The following is a 16,382-nucleotide window of genomic DNA, read 5'->3' on the forward strand; positions in this document are numbered from 1 at the left end:
GGCCTCACCCCTTCCTGGAATGTTCTCGCCCATACCACCCTTCCCAGACCCAGGCTGTAGACTGCCTAATATCCCGATGTCAGGGGTCCAACAAGTTCTTGCTATGGATGTGGGGAGGGCATTATTGCCTTCATGGGTCTGAGCTGGGATGTGGGTGTACAAGCAGGAGGAGAAACAGGAATAACAGGAAGGAAGAAGGCATGGAGACAGTTCAAGTATCTGGTCCTTAAGGGAAAAAGAATGGTGATGAGCTGGAGGAAGAAGAGTCGGTGACTGCTGAGAGAACCCCATCCCTGCAGAAGTTCAAGGAGAGATGGACAACTATTTTATGGGATGGCAAGTGTGCCTGTGTGTTCAAGGTGGGGGAAGAGGTCGAAGCAGTAACTGTGTGTTGGGCCAATTTCTCTAAGTCCTTTCTGTCCCTGAGATTCTCGACTTCAGTGATTAGAGCGGAGGAAATCTGGGCATTTGTCCAACCCCTATCTGTGTGGTGGGGGTGAGAGAGCCAGCATTCCTGAGGGGTGCCGTGGGACCAGCTACTCGGTTACGTTTCTACTCCATCTCTGGCTCCACTTGTTTAATCTCCATACGGTATTACAGTGTTTTGTTTTCTGAAATACCAGATTGATAGTAGTTGACAAAACCAGCATCCCATCGGTCAGGACTTGTGGGGGAGGAAGGGGGAAGAAAGTAGAACTTAACGTAGTAACATTTTATTGGCTCAGACGATGCTTCTGAACAAGTTGAACACCTTCCCCGTTGACTGTCGCTGGGGGCAAGCTAAAATCATTGGCAGCAAGAGTAACCAGCTGACAGCTGCAGGAAACCACCAGTTCTAAAAATGCTCAGAAAGAGGCAGATGAGGGGAGGGGGGGAACAACAATTCCGAACAACTTCCTCGGATAGGACCTTATATGGGGACAGGCCCAGAGTACTTAAGTAGCTTTAGGAAGGAAAGGGAGGGGAGGAAGTGTAGATTGAAGGCATCCCTCACAGTCTTTGAGCAACCAATAACAGGCCCTACAAACCCAGTAATAGACAAATACACAAGCAGTGACACACATTGACATACACATGTCCAACTCCATAGAGATACAGTAGCACATTCTCTTGATAATGTAGATGCAAATAAGCATTGAGAAGCTGAAAATGTGAGAACTGGGGCCTGAAAACGGGTCAGAGGAAATATATTAACTGACCTAATTCCCCAGTGAGAATGAATTGTTCATCCCACTTATTTGTTCAATAAATAAGCCATTTTGTTATAAACTAGAATCAAATCATTCTCTCACAGTGTCTGGAAAGGACACAGATTTTTGGAGTCAGACTGAATCTAAGCTTTGCAAGAGCCAGGATGTAATGGCATGATCTTAAATTACTTGATCTCTGTGAGCCTCAGTTTCTTTATCTGTAAAATGGGTATATTACCACCTGCGTTATGGAGAGGTTGTCAGAACTTAAGAACATAATGATGTAAATGCTTGGCCCTGTGTGTGGCTTCTAGTAAGTGTCAATACATGCTGATTCTCTTCCCCTCAAATCTCTTCCGTTCCCTGTTCCCTTCCCACTCCTGCATTGGCCTGAGAAAATAAGTATACCAAGGAACTTTCTAGGTCAGATCTAAAATGGGCTATTTTGTAGAATTTGTGCCAAAAGTTGTAGGTTACTTTCAGGGGATAATAAAAAGGAAGACATGGTCTCTGTCCTCAGAGTTCATAGTCTGGTGGCTAAGACAGTCTCAGGTAAGACAAAGATTCCAGACCTGTGTGATAGGTGCCATGGTAGAAGAGGCGCATAGAATATGGGGTCAAGGAAGTGTTCCTGGAGGAGGTGTCTGCCTCCCCTTCTAGAAGTAAGCTATAAGGGCTTTTGGAGAGTAGGGTAGTGGTGGAAGGTGTGCTTGCTAGTTCAGCTCCCAGGCTCTGCTCTGCTCTGCAAAATCAAAGTAAAGTGAACAGACTTGAAGCTGGTGGATAATACTGTAAAGCAACTGAGTCGAGTTGGAAGGGGTAGTTTTGGGGAGAAGCTACCATCTCGGTAGAAAATGTTAAGTGGGGGAGAGAGGATTTTAAAGACATTGAGCTGTGTATTAAAATGTGCTCCTGCTTCACTCTCCCCTCCCCCATCCTCTGATGTTTCCTTGAGAAACTAAGTAAAGATTTAAATTATGTTAAATTAGTTTTTTTTATTACTAGACTGCGTTTCTTCGGTTATGTTGTGTGTCATGACTGGGCCTCTAGAGGCCCCAGGATTTCTTCAGAATACAGAAAGATCGGATGTTGTGGTGGAAACCAGCATATCAGAATTTAAGGTTTCAGAAACTAGCAATTCTAGGGGATGACTAAGCCCAGGATGCGGCCAGGGTGAAAAAGAGTAGAGATGAAGGTTCTTGAAAACAGGGAGCTTGCAAATGAATGTAGAGGAGTTATCAGAAGATGGTAGATAGGAGGGATAAGAAGGTGAAGTCAGTTTTACAACAGTAGAACACCGTGGAGGAGCAGAGGCTGAGGAAGGGTCCTCTAGAAGAACTACATTTCAAGTTTCTGTATGTCTGTCTTTTCCACTACACAGTGAGATCTTTAAAAAAAAAAACACAAAAAATGAGGGCTTTTACTTGGCTCTTACTTTGTGCTCAAAATCAGATGTATTGAATATCTGCTGTCTGCTGGCCCTTTTCCATAATTCTCACTAATTATCACAAAACCACTTAAGATGGGTTCACTGTGTGGATGAAACCCAGAGAGTGTATTGCTCAACATCACACAGCCAGTGGGTTTCAAAGCTGCCATTGTATTCAAATCCAGTATTATCTAATTCTGAGCCTCCATAGGCACCTCAAACTCATGAGGTCCAAAGTTTAACATGTCATCTCTACTGTTTCCCCCAAATGTGCCTCTTCTAAGTTTTTTTTTTTTTTTTTTTTTTTTTGCGGTACGCGGGCCTCTCACTGTTGTGGCCTCTCCCGTTGCGGAGCACAGGCTCCGGACGCGCAGGCTCAGCGGCCATGGCTCACGGGCCCAGCCGCTCCGCGGCATGTGGGATCTTCCCGGACCGGGGCACAAAGCCGTGCCCCCTGCATCGGCAGGCGGACTCCCAACCACTGCGCCACCAGGGAAGCCCACCTCTTCTAAGTTTTGTTTCTCATTAAATGTCGCCACCATCCACCCAGTGATCCACATTAGAAATCTGGGAGTCGAGACCTCCCTGGTGGTCCAATAGTTAAGACTCTGTGGTCGCAATGCAGGGGGCCCAGGTTCTATCCCTGGTCAGGGAACTAGATCCCACATGCCACAACTAAGACCAGGCACAGCCAAATAAATTACTTACTTACTTACTTAATTCATTAATTAAGAAAAAGAAATCTGGGAGTCCTCTTGGAGTCTTCTAACTCCCTGACTTGACACATCCAGCCAATCACCAAGTCCTATTTGCCTCCTAAAAGTTCTCAAAGGTGTCCTCTTCCTTCCAGTCCCACTGATATTACCTTGTTTTGCATGAGTTTCATCTCACTCCTGGATTGCTGCAGTAACCTCCTTGATAGGTCCCTGCTTCCAGTCTTGACCACTCCAATCATGCTCCTCGTTTCCACCGGAGTAAAATTCCTAGTTCTGATCGTAGCACTCTCTGTTTAGAGCGCTTTAAGGCTTTCTTCTTGCCCACAGGATAAAACTCAATCTCTTTCAATGTGGTTTATGGAGTCTTTCATTATCTGTCACCTATTTACCTCTTCAGTTTCATCTTTCACCATTCCCCTGACTCTATCGTTTAGCCTATTGATCCATTTTTTAATTTCCCCAGCTCCCTAATTTCTTCCTCATTTCCAGACTTTTGCACTGTGGTTTCCTGTGTCTAGAACGCTATTCACCTGTTAAAAGATAATTTTCAGAAAAGGGTAAAATTATGACTCTCACACTGTTAAAGAAAAAATTATTCTGACACTTGTTAAAATGGTAAGAAAGACTTTATTCAGGACTATTGCAGTAGGTGCCAAGGCTATCCCAATCAGAGAGAGATTGGGTTCAACTCTGAATACAGTTAAGGACAGGTGGATAGTTATAGCCAATGAGCAGAATGAGTCAGTAGACAGAAAATTACATCAAGAGTAGGGAGACTCTTGCTCAACCAACTTAGAATTCTTGCTAAAGGCAGGCCAGGGTGATCAGAAATTAAGGGTGAGGGGATTCTTGCTAAAGTGACTTAGCAGGATTCTTGATAAAAATGGCTATAGGCCCAAGGATGAGGTCTATTAGAAAAGAGGGCTCAGGGGAGCCTGTCTAAAATTTGGTCAAGGAGAGAGTTTTTGTCAATACATGTATAAAAATGAACACCTGTTAAAGATTTTATTTAACTCATAAGGAAACCAGCAGATGTTATAACTCGTTAAAAAAAAAATCTAAAGAACAGACACATTTACAGATCAGAAATAAAGAAATATGAAAATGGAGGCAAAATTGTTTTGTTTTGTTTTGTTTTTCCCACAATGCGGGGGGGGGGGCGGGGTGAGGAGGGGAGTAGGGGGTTAATTGAACCTCTCTCAGACAGGACAGAATTTGCATGTGGATCAGTTAACCTACACAGAATTGTAAAATAGCTCCATGGAGACTGAATCTTATAAAACAGAAGGACATGCTATAGACAAGTCCTTCAGGTTTCCCATTAGTCATCATTTCTTCTGGGAAACCTTTTCCAAACTTCAACTTGTGAACGAGGTGCAATTTTTAGGCTATCATATTTATCACACTATATTGTGTACAACTACCCTGACCCCCTTCACCCCCACCCCGACCCCGCACAAAAGAACATGAGCTTTTTGAGGCAGACACTGCGAGTTATTTAAGTTTCCTCAGTGTGATGCTCTGCTTCTAAGTAGAAGCCACAAGATAAAACATATTGCATATTAACGAAGCGTCCATCTTACTCTAACAACTGGGGAAACACATTTTTACATTAAAGCGGACGCTGCCGTTCCCTCCACACTCAACGTTTCCTTGTTTTATTAACCGTTTCTATTTCAAGGCCTGCGGGATACCTTGGGGATACAAAAATGCGCCAGAGGAGTCTGCAACGATGTACCCTGAGCAAGAAATAATTTTGATGATAAGTGGCACTAGATTAAAGGGGGCGCCGCTGACACACTGGGAAAGGGGCTCAGGTCAACTTCGGGCGATAGTCAGGTCTTCCGATGCACCGGCCTCTCAGTACGTCTTGGCCCCGAGAAAGGTCCTGGTTTGACTTGATGTTTTCACAAGTCTGAGGGGTGAGGGGTGAGGGGTGAGGGGTGAGGGGTGGGGGGTGGAATCCCGTTGGAAGTCGGTCCGGTGGGGATGAGCCCCCGCGCCTTCTCCCGAGGGATCGAGCCCCGAGAAGCCCGCGCGGTACCTTCACCCGTGCCCCACAGGCCGCGCGGGGCTCAGACCCTGCGCTTCGCGGGCCGGGGCGGCTCCACCCTAGGCCCCGCCTCGTGACGCGAGGCCCCGCCCCCGAAGCTCCCGCTTCCAAGATGGCGGCAGCGGTTTCTTTCCGGCTGTCGGGGTGGTGGTGAAGACTGGCTGCAGAAGGTCAGGTGTGTGGTCTGGGGCTGGTGGGGTGAGAGGCACGGGAGAAAGGTTCGGGAAATTGGGAAGGTGAGAAGTTTTGGGTAAAGGCTGGAGACAGCCTTGAGCAGGGAGGGGGACGTAAGTGCAAGTATGGACAGAGGCCGGTGGGCTCACATTGCAAGGTAGAGCAAACGCAGGAGGAGATTGGGGTGGGATGAGGGTGCTCCGAAACAACTGGGCTGTAAGCCCCTGCAGAGCGCTGACCACGCCCCTCTAGGTGAGCTAGCCCAGGTACCTCTGACAGGTTCTGCCCAGCCCTCCATCTCCCTATCTCATTTCACCAATAACCCCTGATCCCCACCTCCGATAGGACCGGGGAAAGATAGAAAAAGGTAGGGGATGTTACCCCCATCCTATTCCCCGCCGCGCTGCAAGGTTGTTTGCATGCAGCTCCCAGGTGGTCACGCTCCCTGCACCTGCAGAGCTAGCTCCCAGAAACGTGAAGAACGGAAAGGAGCCAGTTTCCTCCGCCTCCCTGGGTTCTCTTGAGGCCACTCCACAGTCCTGTTAAGACTGCCTCACCCCTGGCGAAAGTAAGATCTCCGATAGCTTCCCTTTCCCCACTCTCCAAATAGGTTGGTCCTGCTGGGGTGGAGGATGGTTAAGTACAGAGTGAATCTGACACACTAGAGGGTTATGGGGGAGAGGCCAGGGACCTAGCATCTACTGCTGCACCCCTTTTCTCTCCAACCACTTTCCCTCCCTTCCCCAGCTGGGAAACCGGCTTCACCCTGATCCTCATGTCTGCCCCTCTGCGGGTGGCTGGCTATCCTTGACCACTTCTGTTTCAGCTGGTCCTAAGATTGCTGTTGGAGTGCTGGATGGAGCCTTCCTCTGTCCTCTGTGACATTTCCAATTTTATATAATGCCTCACATCTCTGCTCCCCCGGGACCCCGTGGAGTCCCCATGATCCTGAAGAAGACAGCTTGAACCTAGGTGAGTCTATCTCTACCCCCTCTAAAATTGGAAGGGAGGTTCTCCAGAGAATGCTCTGAAATGGCCTTGGGACATGAATGATGTAAGCATTCTTGGGGACTGATAGTAGGTGATAGGAGTGGTTTGAGGGAGGGGTGGAGGAGAGTGAAACTTGGGCTGGAAGTGACAGGTGGTAGGTCTGATAGTGGTAGCATTCTATTTCTTTCCATACATCTGTGTGCTCCCTTCTGTGACTTTGTTCTTTTCCTCTGTACCCCTGGCACCGCCTTCATGCATGCCCAATGATCTCGTTCTGCTGGCTTGCTCTCTTCCTGCCTGCCCCAGCACTCTCCTCTCTCCCTCTCCAGACTACACCCCAGGATGCTGCGGAGGCTGCTGGAGCGACCCTGCACTCTGGCCCTGCTTGTGGGCTCCCAGCTGGCTGTCATGATGTACCTGTCGCTGGGGGGCTTCCGAAGCCTCAGCGCTCTATTTGGCCGAGAGCAGGAGCCGACATTTGACTACTCTCATCCCCATGATGTCTACAGTAACCTCAGTCACCTGCCTGGGGCCCCTGTTGCCCCAGGGGGCCCCCCAGCTCCTCAAGGTCTGCCCTACTGTCCAGAACGATCTCCTCTCTTAGGTGAGTGCAGAAGGAAGGCAGAAGTGAAGGCGAGGCCAAGGTGTGGGGACAGGGAGGCTTGGACAGGCATAGGATGGCAGGAGTGGGTCTTAGAACAGGAGGCTCACGTAACTGGAAGGGAGGCTGAGGTTGTGATAGAATGGACTCTAAATTTGGAGTTTCGACTGGGCTCTTGGGTTGAGCCACAGCCCATTTATGGGCTCTTCTTGCCTTGGGCTAGGACTTGCTTCTTTTGTAGATCACTCCTAGTCTAGTGAGTTAGTTGGAAGTCCATCTGTTCTCTCCATCCCCTAACTGTAAGCTTCTAACCTTGTGAGGCAGGGGGGAGTTATGGAACCCTCAAATAAGAAGGTAGGCTAGGTAAGGAGCCTTCACCTTCCAGACTTTGCAAAGCTGTCCCAGTGATGGGGAACTCAAGGTTTTGTGAGGTTTCTGAGCAAGCCCTTGGGGGAGCTGAGCCCCAGAATAAGACTGCCAGGGACAGTTCTTCTTGCCCTTCTAATCCCTGACCTTGCCATTCCCTCCCAACAGTGGGTCCCGTGTCCGTGTCCTTTAGCCCAGTGCCGTCACTGGCAGAGATTGTGGAGAGGAATCCCCGGGTGGAACCGGGGGGCCGGTACCGCCCTGCAGGGTGTGAGCCCCGGTCCCGAACAGCCATCATTGTGCCCCATCGTGCCCGGGAGCACCACCTGCGCCTGCTGCTCTACCACCTGCACCCGTTCCTGCAACGCCAGCAGCTTGCTTATGGCATCTATGTCATCCACCAGGTACCCCCAATTCCCATACCCTTCTGATTTTCTTTCTTATAAGGAAGCCTCAAACAAATTCCACTCCACTCTCATATAATGGATCCCTGAAATAATTTTAAGAGGGTCAGACAAAAAAAAAAAAAAAAAAAAGAGGGTCAGACTGTTGAATGTGAGAAAGCAGGGGGCTTCCCTGGTGGGGCAGTGGTTAAGAATCCACCTGCCAATGCAGGGGACACAGCCCTGTCCGGGAAGATCCCACATGCCACAGAGCAGCTAAGCCCGTGCACCACAACTACTGAGCCTGCACTCTAGAGCCCATGAGCCACAACTACTGAGCCCACGCGCCTAGAGCCCATGCTCCGCAACAAGAGAAGCCACCACGACAAAGAGTACCCCCGCTTACCGCAACTAGAGAAAGCCTGCGTGCAGCAACAAAGACCCAATGCAGCCCCCCTCCAAAAAAAAAAAAATACATATACACACACACACACACATATATAAAAAGAAAGCAGCAGCTGGCACTGCTCTGCCAACGTGTTAGTCCCATACTTCTCCTTAAGGATATTCCCACTGTCCTATAATCTTCCATGATTTTTCCGTTCTTGAATTTGGAAGTGGATAGATTTGGGCTAAAATTCTGGCTTCTGCCACTTGTTCCATATGTCACCTTGAGCAGGATCCCCAACCTGCTAAAATGAGGCAAAGAGTGATAACTAATATACCACCTGTTCCACGTGGTTGGTTTGTTGTCGGGATTAAATGCTAAATAGCAGCATGTAAGTGTCAGGCACATACTGATGCTCAAAAAATTTTTTGTTGAATGAAAAAACAAAGACGTTGTCTTTCTCTTCATTCTCCTTGTCCCATATCCCACTTTGATTTCCCTCTTTTCACTTTTATGCTTCTTTTCCATGCTACCTATAGACCTAGTTTGGTCCTCCGCCATTATCTTCCAGGCTGGAAATGGAACATTTAACAGGGCAAAGCTGCTGAATGTTGGGGTGCGGGAGGCCCTGCGTGATGAAGAATGGGACTGCTTGTTCTTGCATGATGTGGACCTCTTGCCAGAGAACGACCACAATCTGTATGTGTGTGACCCCCGAGGACCCCGGCATGTTGCTGTTGCCATGAACAAGTTTGGATACAGGTAGAGGGCGTGAGAGGGTACTGGAAGCAGGAATTCCACCACCCAGTGGAAGAAGGGGGGATGGCCCCCCAGAGGACTTGTGGAATCCAAGGATGTTTCTCTCCCCAGCCTCCCGTACCCCCAGTACTTTGGAGGGGTCTCGGCGCTCACTCCTGACCAGTATCTGAAGATGAATGGCTTCCCCAATGAATACTGGGGCTGGGGTGGTGAGGATGATGACATTGCTACCAGGTCAGACTTCCTGCCACCACCTCCCTCCCTAACCCCAGCCTGGATCACTGTCCTGTGAGACCACCCCTAGCCATAGTCCTTTACCACTAACTTTTAGCTCCCTGATGCTGCACTGTGCCCATTCCTCTCCCTTAGTCTTTTCAGTCTACCCAGGTCAGGCTTTGCATGCTGCTCCCCATTCTTTTATCCTTCAGTCTCTTAGATCTGGTTAGTAATGTCCCTGGGAAAGATCAGATCAGTAGACTATAGTATCATGGGATTCCAGAGCTGGAAAGGGGCCTCGAGACAGTTTAGTCCTGCCTCTGCTAGGGTTGCATCCAAACCACACTTCCTTTCAGGGCTGGGAGAGGAGAGGAGAGGCTCCACATAGCCCAGAACCACTTTTTTTTTTAAAAAAAAAAAAAGCCTGGGCCATTGGCATGATGCCAGCTTATTTTTAGCATGTGAAACATTTTGACCTTCAGCCTCAGCTGACCCAATTTCCTGTCATTTGACTATTTGAAATTGATATGCTGGACCCACTGCTTCTCCTCCCCCTTTGTCCTCGGGCATGACATCTCTATGAATTCTTGTCTTCTGTATGTGTGTAAAGCACCCAGCAATTTCTAAATGTATGTATTCTTTCAGTACCTTCCCAGGCTATCTTCACTTCTTGCTTCTGTGGGTCAGAGTGGGAGTTTGTTTCTTTCCAGGTCCTGATTACTTGGTTCCACTCTTTTCTTAATGTGGGTGGGGGCTAGGGGATGTGGCAGAGTACTCGTCTAAATAAGAATCGCTGAGCTTGGGTCTGTGACTCCCAGTCTTGCCCTCCCTTTCTGAGAAAATGGCTCCTCTCCCGGTCCTTTCCAGACTGCAGGGGCAGCTCCTGGGAGCCATTTAGGAAGCAAAGGTGGGAGGTGCAAATCTACCTCTGCCAATTGTTTAAAGGCCCCAGGGTGCCTGGCAGTAGGCCCTGAGGATCTGGATACATCCAGGCTTTTACATTCTCTTCAGCCATTTCTTTCTTTGTGTTTGACTTTCTCTCCCCTTCCAGTACTTGGCACTTCTTCTGCCTAGTTAGCAATAGCTGTTCTTTGTGTAAAGAAACGTGCAATTCCATCCTTGCTAGCCTTAGCTCTTCTTGCTCACCTGTCAGCAGCTTTCTTCTGCTCTGGGTCCTCCAAGTTGCCCTCACTTTTCCCATAGGGTACGCCTGGCTGGGATGAAGATCTCTCGGCCCCCCACATCTGTGGGACACTATAAGATGGTGAAGCACCGAGGAGATAAGGGCAACGAGGAAAATCCCCACAGGTAGGATGGGAGGGCTGCCTGGGAATTACTACTGGATCCTCAGGATTCTGCGCCCTAGCCAGGCAGTTCCTGAAGGTTCCTAGATTCCTGGCTGTTCCTTTCCAGGTCTTAGTCTCCAATCTCTAATCCTCAGATTTGACCTCCTGGTCCGAACCCGGAATTCCTGGACTCAAGATGGGATGAACTCACTGACATACCGATTGCTGGCTCGAGAGCTGGGCCCTCTCTATACCAACATCACAGCAGACATTGGAACTGACCCTCGGGGTCCTCAGACTCCCTCTGGTCCCCGTTACCCACCTGGTTCCTCCCAGGCCTTCCGTCAGGAGATGCTGCAGCGCCGGCCCCCAGCCAGGCCCGACCCTCTGCCTGCTGCCAACCACACAGCTCCCCATGGTTCACACTGACTCCTCCTTAATCATGAAACTGAATCAGAAGAGTTGTGTTCTCCCCACCCTCAGCTCCTCACTGCTCTTAGAGGGGATGTGGGGGAAATGAACTCTACTGCCGTGCTGGGGGCAGGGGCCTCTCCTCACTGCTGGACTGGAGCTGGGCTCCTCTAGCCCTGGGGGTCCCTCTTTCTAGGGTCACCAGCCAGGGCTTATGACTGTGAATCCTTGATGTCATGATTTTCTGTGATGACTCCTAGGAGTCCCCTGCCCAGGGGGTAAGAGCAGGGCTGGACCCCAAATCCCTTCCTCTTCCATGGAGAGAAGAGTGTTCTGACTTCTCCCGGGACCTCTGTGAATATTTATTCTATTTATGGTTCCCAGGAAGTGTGTTTGAAGGAAGCCCCTCCCAGGGTACTTTCTGCCAGTGCTGGAGTAGCTCCCTCTTCTGGACCTTGCTCAGGGGGCTGGGATTTTGATATATTTTCTAATAAAGGACTTTGTCTTGCCTCTGCTCCTGCTTTCTGTATCCTAAGCACCCTTTACCTACCTTTGCTCACCCACCCCACCCACGCCCACAGGAGACAGAACAGCCAGACCAAGCCACGCTCCAGCATCTTTTATTTTCATGGGTGAGAGAATCCCTGTGAGCAGGGGCAGGAAGAAGTGGGGTTTGAGGATCAACTGTTAGGTTCTGTGCCCAGGACACGGGCTGCTGCCTGGCGCCCACTCTCTATACAATCATTGACAGCAACCCCCTCATACGAGGCTCCAGCCAGAGTCAAAGGCAGCTTCTGAGCAGCCAGGAATTGGGTAGCTGACTCTGGGAAGAAAAGATAAAAGGAATGTTACAGCTGGGGGTCTATTTTCACAGCTCTTCTCAGCCCAGCTGCTTTCCCAACTTACCCAGTTTTTGCCAGTGGCCTAAAGTATACTGGGGGATACAGTTCTGGGGAGAGAAGAGGGGATACAGGGAAAGATTATCACTGATGTCCCAGGCCTGGGTAGACAATGCCTCCAGTGGGTAGCTGAGGAGTGTTTACCTTGTGTAGATGGACCAAGCAGTGACTTGGTGGCTCCTTCAGTCCTAACTGAGTGGCAGCTGCTTTCTCTGCCTCCTTTTGGAACAGCTCCTGAGATAAGACACTGCCCCTGGCTTCTAATGTCCGTAACCAGGAACCTCCCAACATCACCTAAAAAGGGAATACGGCACTGACCAGCCTGGCCTTACTACGCTGGGGCACAGAGGAGCTCTTGGGAAACTCCCACTAAGCAAAGCTGCCTTCTCTCACAGTCACTCTGAGGCCAGGGGGACTCCCATCCTGCTCAGGGAAAGCAACTGAGTCATACACGATTCCAAGGATGCCTGGGTCTTCTGAGGATGGCACCAAATGTCCAAATCCCTGGAGAAAAGGAAGAGACTGGGTCAGGAGGGAAGAGTTCCAGTTGAGCCCACATCTCCCCTTCTTCTGTGTCACACCTGGACAGGCAGACGAGCTCCTCGGTACTGCAGATTCACCACAGCCACAGACACAGCAGTGATGGTACTCAGAGCGCGAGCCAGCGGTGCCGCCTCAGCAGGGAGCAGCTTGCTGAGCACTGGAGGAGAGCAGGCAGAGGCCTGCCTCAGGAGGCATTCACTCTTCAATTTTACCAACCCTCCTTGGGATTAGACTCCCACAGGGTTGACCAGTTCAGGGGCATGGCATGGTCCTGCTGGCCCAGAAAGAAGCTACGTTGCCTCAACCTGGTTGGAGAAGGGGAGGGTGACCACCACATTACCTGAAGCTGGAATGGCACTAATAATGTGGTCAGCCTCCAGGTTGCTGTCCCCTAGAGACACCTGAGAGGAAGAAAACATTTAAAAGACACAGAGGGCTTCCCTGGCGGCGCAGTGGTTGGGAGTCTGCCTGCTGATGCGGGGGACGCGGGTTCGTGCCCCCGTCCGGGAGGATCCCGCGTGCCGCGGAGCGGCTGGGCCCATGAGCCATGGCCGCTGAGCCTGCGCGTCCGGAGCCTGTGCTCCGCAGCAGGAGAGGCCACAACAGTGAGAGGCCCGCGTACCGCAAAAAAAATAAATAAATAAAATAAAATAAAAGACACAGAGATCATGGGAATTTTGCCTTAGTTTCCCAGGCAGGAGAGAGACTGGGTGCTGACTCAGGATGAACAGACTAAGTAGTCAGCACAAAAATCATCCCCCCATTACTCCAGGAAGTGGGCCAGACAAAAGCCAGTGGGCTACTCTGAAATGTTTAGTGGAGCTCAGTGGTTCTTGCCCCTAGCTGGGAGCCACTTATATATATTCTATCCACAGGTTTGGATCAAACAGGTCTTGGAGGAAGGTCCACAAATAAGGCCTAGGAATGTGGAGTAGCCCATATTTAAATAGCTTCTAGGACAGGAGAACAAGGAGAAACTCCAGTCCTGCCGGCTAAAGCATTTAGACAAAGTTGGAAACTCTAACAGACAGGTTCATTACACTCCAGGGGGCTCTCCTACCTTCCAGCACCCTTCTGCTTCGAGGCTGAGCCCACAGACTGGCTGGCCTCTGAGAACACTGACACCCCTACTAGTCAGGTGGGTGTTAAGGGCCTGAGGCAATGTCTCCAGCCCTCCACGGAGTGACCACTGGCTCCAGCGCTCAGCCCGAGCCTGGCGAATAAGTGCTGAGTCTGGCTGTGGGCCCCGCCCTGCAGAGGAGGAAGTAGAGAAGAATCATTAAAATAACACACCTTGCTTCCAGTCCCTCACTCTGGCAGTCCTTAATATCTTCAACCCTTGAACCAACTCCCCCCTCACCTGCCCCCAGCAGCAGCCCCAATAATATGGATCGATGGGTTTGCTCAGCTTGGAAGAGACTGGGAAAGCAGGACCTGATGCTGAGCTCACGGCTGTTGCCTGCAAACACTCCACGGCAAAGACTGTCCATGGCTAGAGACGCCACCTTAAGGGTGAGACTGGGATTGAGAGGCCAAGGAATAAGTTGCACTAATTTCCACTGTCCCTGCTTGGCAGAGAATAGGGGTGGGGTGGGGTTTGGTTGGAAAGCAGTCCCACTATTACAGAAAGATGGAAAGGAAATGAAGGCATTCACCCCCAACACTGAGTTTGGGGGGACTACTGGGTATGAAGAGAAGAGGGCGTTTTCAGATGATACAGAAGAGGCCCTAGTGGAAGGTTTGAGTATGGGGATCTGCAGCTGGTTTAGGAGGGGAGGGATTTGGGGGCTTCTGGGCGGTGTTACCTCAGGACCAAGGCGGCGCTGGGCGAAACTGTGCACAGTCTCATCAGGGTCTTTGCCCCGGGGCGTAGTCAACTCCTTCAGCCCAGCCCAAAACAGAGGTTTGGAGAAGGGAGGTGAAGGGCGGAGTAGCCCCCTGCATGGAGGAAGGCACAGTGAAGAGGGAGCTCTGATTTAACCCCCCAGCTCCAGGGGGTCATTTCCATTCATTTGGCCCCTTTTGCTGGGAGGGCTGACAAACCGGAAGATGAGGAAATGGAAAGGATGTGAGGATGGAAGCGTAGAAGGATGGCAGTAAAGAGATGATAGCATTACCTGATGCCAGAGGGCAGGGCGTGCAGGGCGCCACCTACATACAGGAACCTATTCTGGGCAGCTGCATGGTCTCCCCGGACAGGCAACACTTCTGAGTCCAAGCCAAGCTCGGAAACCTGCTCCACACGTCCTCAGAAAGAGCATAAACTAAGGAAAGGACTGACCACCAAATCTACTTGCTCCCCTTCACTCTATTCTCCAGTGAAGGTCCCTCCACAACCTCTCCTAGGCATTCCACAAGCCGCTCACCATGAGCAGGGTCCGGGCTCCCAGGACTCCCGCCGGCCGAATTCCTCGAGGTCCAAGTTCAAAGACAGCACCATCTGGCCCTCGTACCGAGCGGATCCAGCCTCCCAGGCGCTCGCTGCCCTCCACCAATACCACCTGGGGACAAGAGGGAGACACTGCGGCCTATAGCCGCGGCCTCGGCCGCGGCGGCGTAAAGGGTCAGGAGGGGAATGGGGCGGCGCATTCCCTCTTGCTGGAAATGGGACAGGAGTATTAAAGGAAGCTCCCTCTGGCACGGAGTGGGGGCACTCACCTTGGGGGGACAAGGGGCCCGGCTCAGGTGGTAACTAGCGGCCAAGCCGCTGATCCCTCCGCCCAGCACGACCACGGTCCGGCCCATGGTGAAGCCTGCGGGTGTGGAGGCGATACGGACAGGCTGACCAGAAGCACCCTGCTCTCCAGAAAACCTGCGGGTTCCGCGTTCCACCCCCGGCCATTCGCTGCTTTAGGGGAAACTAAGGCCGAGCCCGCGGATGGGGTGGTGGAACTGTGAGGTCCCCGCCCAGGGCCTAGGACTCACCCACGAGAGGAACGAGAAAAATGAGGGGAAAGGAGGAGACAGAGGTCTCAACACATCATGCCGCCGGCATCCCAGGGGCGGGGGCTGGGAGGTGGATAAGGGCCACACCCACGCTATCTGCTAGCGCAGGGCTCTGGGCTCCGACCTGCCGCCAGTCTTCTCAAGCGCTTTCCGTCCCGCCCGCCCCCACTAGGCCTAGAGTTTCAGTCCGCTGCCTCACCGCCCGCCCCCCTCCCAGTTTTTCGGTCTCTCCGACTCTCCGTCCACTCTATTCTCGCGGCACACTCCCGACCTTACCTTCCTGCTCCTGGATTGGTGGGTCCTGGAAGGCCCCGATCACACTCACCAATGAAAACACTGAACCGGCAACGGCTCCTCCTCCCGCAAAGGCGGAGGGTTGGCCCCTGTAGAAGGTTGCTCTGTGGACCTGGAGGTTAGTTAACTGTTTCGATGCCAGGTTGGAGAGAGTATCCGTATCCATCACTGACTTCCCCTCAAGGCTGGAGCGGCGAGAGCTGCGTGCTGGTTAGCATTCCCCAGCTCGAGCTTCCCAGGGCCAGCTAGGCTGAGAACCCTGGAGGGAAGGCCTCATGAGCTTTGGTTGTAGGGAGAGTAGATAGGGACACTGGAGGCTGGTCCGTGGGGAGGTGGCTCCATAAACAGCTCCTTGATGGTAGCAACAGCCTGGACCTACGGGAGTTAGGGCGGCCCGGCAACGTACCGTGTTTATCAACAGGGGTCTTTGGGCACCTCGCTCTCGAGGGGGCAGCCCCCTACACCGGCAAAACCCATCTACCCAGTGCCTGCGCTCTAGCTCCAGGCTTCCCTACAGCTTCACGAGTCAGACTCGCCTTCCCTTTTCCTCCCAATGTAAACCTTCACTGCGTGGTCAAACCTTGGCATCAACGGGTCCTGGTCCGGCACCTCTATCCCCACTCCCACCCCCACGGCTTTGAGCGCGCCCCCATCTGTTCAGAAAGGGAACTGAGTCCCAGGAAGACTCCAATTCGGCCTAGTTCTGTATCTCCACCCCCTTTAAGCACAAATACAAAT

At 51.4% G+C, this 16,382-nt stretch overlaps 2 protein-coding genes across 12 annotated transcripts; one reads left to right on the forward strand and one right to left on the reverse strand.

Annotated features, from left to right (window-relative positions):
- The first annotated feature begins 5,470 nt into the window (after window positions 1-5,470).
- B4GALT3 (beta-1,4-galactosyltransferase 3) lies at window positions 5,471-11,471 on the forward strand. 3 transcript variants are annotated; one of them, XM_060297493.1, is made up of 9 exons: window positions 5,480-5,563; window positions 5,988-6,130; window positions 6,389-6,534; window positions 6,882-7,156; window positions 7,688-7,923; window positions 8,862-9,052; window positions 9,161-9,283; window positions 10,469-10,573; window positions 10,707-11,471. In XM_060297493.1, exons 4-9 carry the CDS (start codon window positions 6,895-6,897, stop codon window positions 10,978-10,980), a joined length of 1,191 nt encoding a protein of 396 aa, XP_060153476.1. In that variant the 5' UTR covers window positions 5,480-5,563; window positions 5,988-6,130; window positions 6,389-6,534; window positions 6,882-6,894; the 3' UTR covers window positions 10,981-11,471. The 3 variants fall into 3 exon arrangements, with proteins under 3 accessions (XP_030697991.1, XP_060153476.1, XP_060153477.1); XM_060297494.1 differs by having other exon boundaries at window positions 5,501-5,563; window positions 6,020-6,130; XM_030842131.2 differs by lacking the exon at window positions 5,988-6,130 and having other exon boundaries at window positions 5,471-5,563.
- A 95-nt stretch (window positions 11,472-11,566) lies between these two features.
- Window positions 11,567-16,266, reverse strand: PPOX (protoporphyrinogen oxidase). Of its 9 annotated transcripts, XM_030842111.2 has the most exons (13): window positions 15,627-16,260; window positions 15,063-15,157; window positions 14,771-14,905; window positions 14,522-14,637; window positions 14,210-14,342; window positions 13,765-13,909; window positions 13,465-13,655; window positions 12,745-12,805; window positions 12,443-12,561; window positions 12,255-12,365; window positions 12,006-12,155; window positions 11,869-11,911; window positions 11,567-11,785 (listed from the first exon to the last, which is right to left on the reverse strand). In XM_030842111.2, exons 1-13 carry the CDS (start codon window positions 15,808-15,810, stop codon window positions 11,643-11,645), a joined length of 1,626 nt encoding a protein of 541 aa, XP_030697971.2. In that variant the 5' UTR covers window positions 15,811-16,260; the 3' UTR covers window positions 11,567-11,642. The 9 variants fall into 9 exon arrangements, 8 of the variants coding, with proteins under 8 accessions (XP_030697971.2, XP_060153396.1, XP_030697967.1 ...); XM_060297413.2 differs by having other exon boundaries at window positions 13,765-14,342; window positions 15,627-16,261; XM_030842107.3 differs by lacking the exon at window positions 15,627-16,260 and adding an exon at window positions 15,330-15,578 and having other exon boundaries at window positions 13,765-14,342.
- Between the last annotated feature and the right edge of the window lie 116 nt (window positions 16,267-16,382).

This window comes from Globicephala melas, chromosome 1, assembly GCF_963455315.2.
Source record: "Globicephala melas chromosome 1, mGloMel1.2, whole genome shotgun sequence".
NCBI classification, from domain to species: Eukaryota; Metazoa; Chordata; class Mammalia; order Artiodactyla; family Delphinidae; genus Globicephala; species Globicephala melas.

What these genes read in the sequence shown, in the direction of transcription:
- B4GALT3 (XM_030842131.2), top strand. Translation starts at nt 6,895, where the DNA reads ATGCTGCGGAGGCTGCTGGAGCGACCCTGCACTCTGGCCCTGCTTGTG. An exon ending in GCATCTATGTCATCCACCAG is followed by an intron (nt 7,924 to 8,861) that starts GTACCCCCAATT and finishes ATTATCTTCCAG; the next exon opens with GCTGGAAATGGAACATTTAA. An exon ending in GATGATGACATTGCTACCAG is followed by an intron (nt 9,284 to 10,468) that starts GTCAGACTTCCT and finishes CTTTTCCCATAG; the next exon opens with GGTACGCCTGGCTGGGATGA.
- PPOX (XM_060297413.2), bottom strand. Translation starts at nt 15,810, where the DNA reads ATGGATACGGATACTCTCTCCAACCTGGCATCGAAACAGTTAACTAAC. An exon ending in GCCCTGCCCTCTGGCATCAG is followed by an intron (nt 14,343 to 14,521) that starts GTAATGCTATCA and finishes TCCTCCATGCAG; the next exon opens with GGGGCTACTCCGCCCTTCAC. An exon ending in AGGCCACTGGCAAAAACTGG is followed by an intron (nt 11,786 to 11,868) that starts GTAAGTTGGGAA and finishes TTTTCTTCCCAG; the next exon opens with AGTCAGCTACCCAATTCCTG.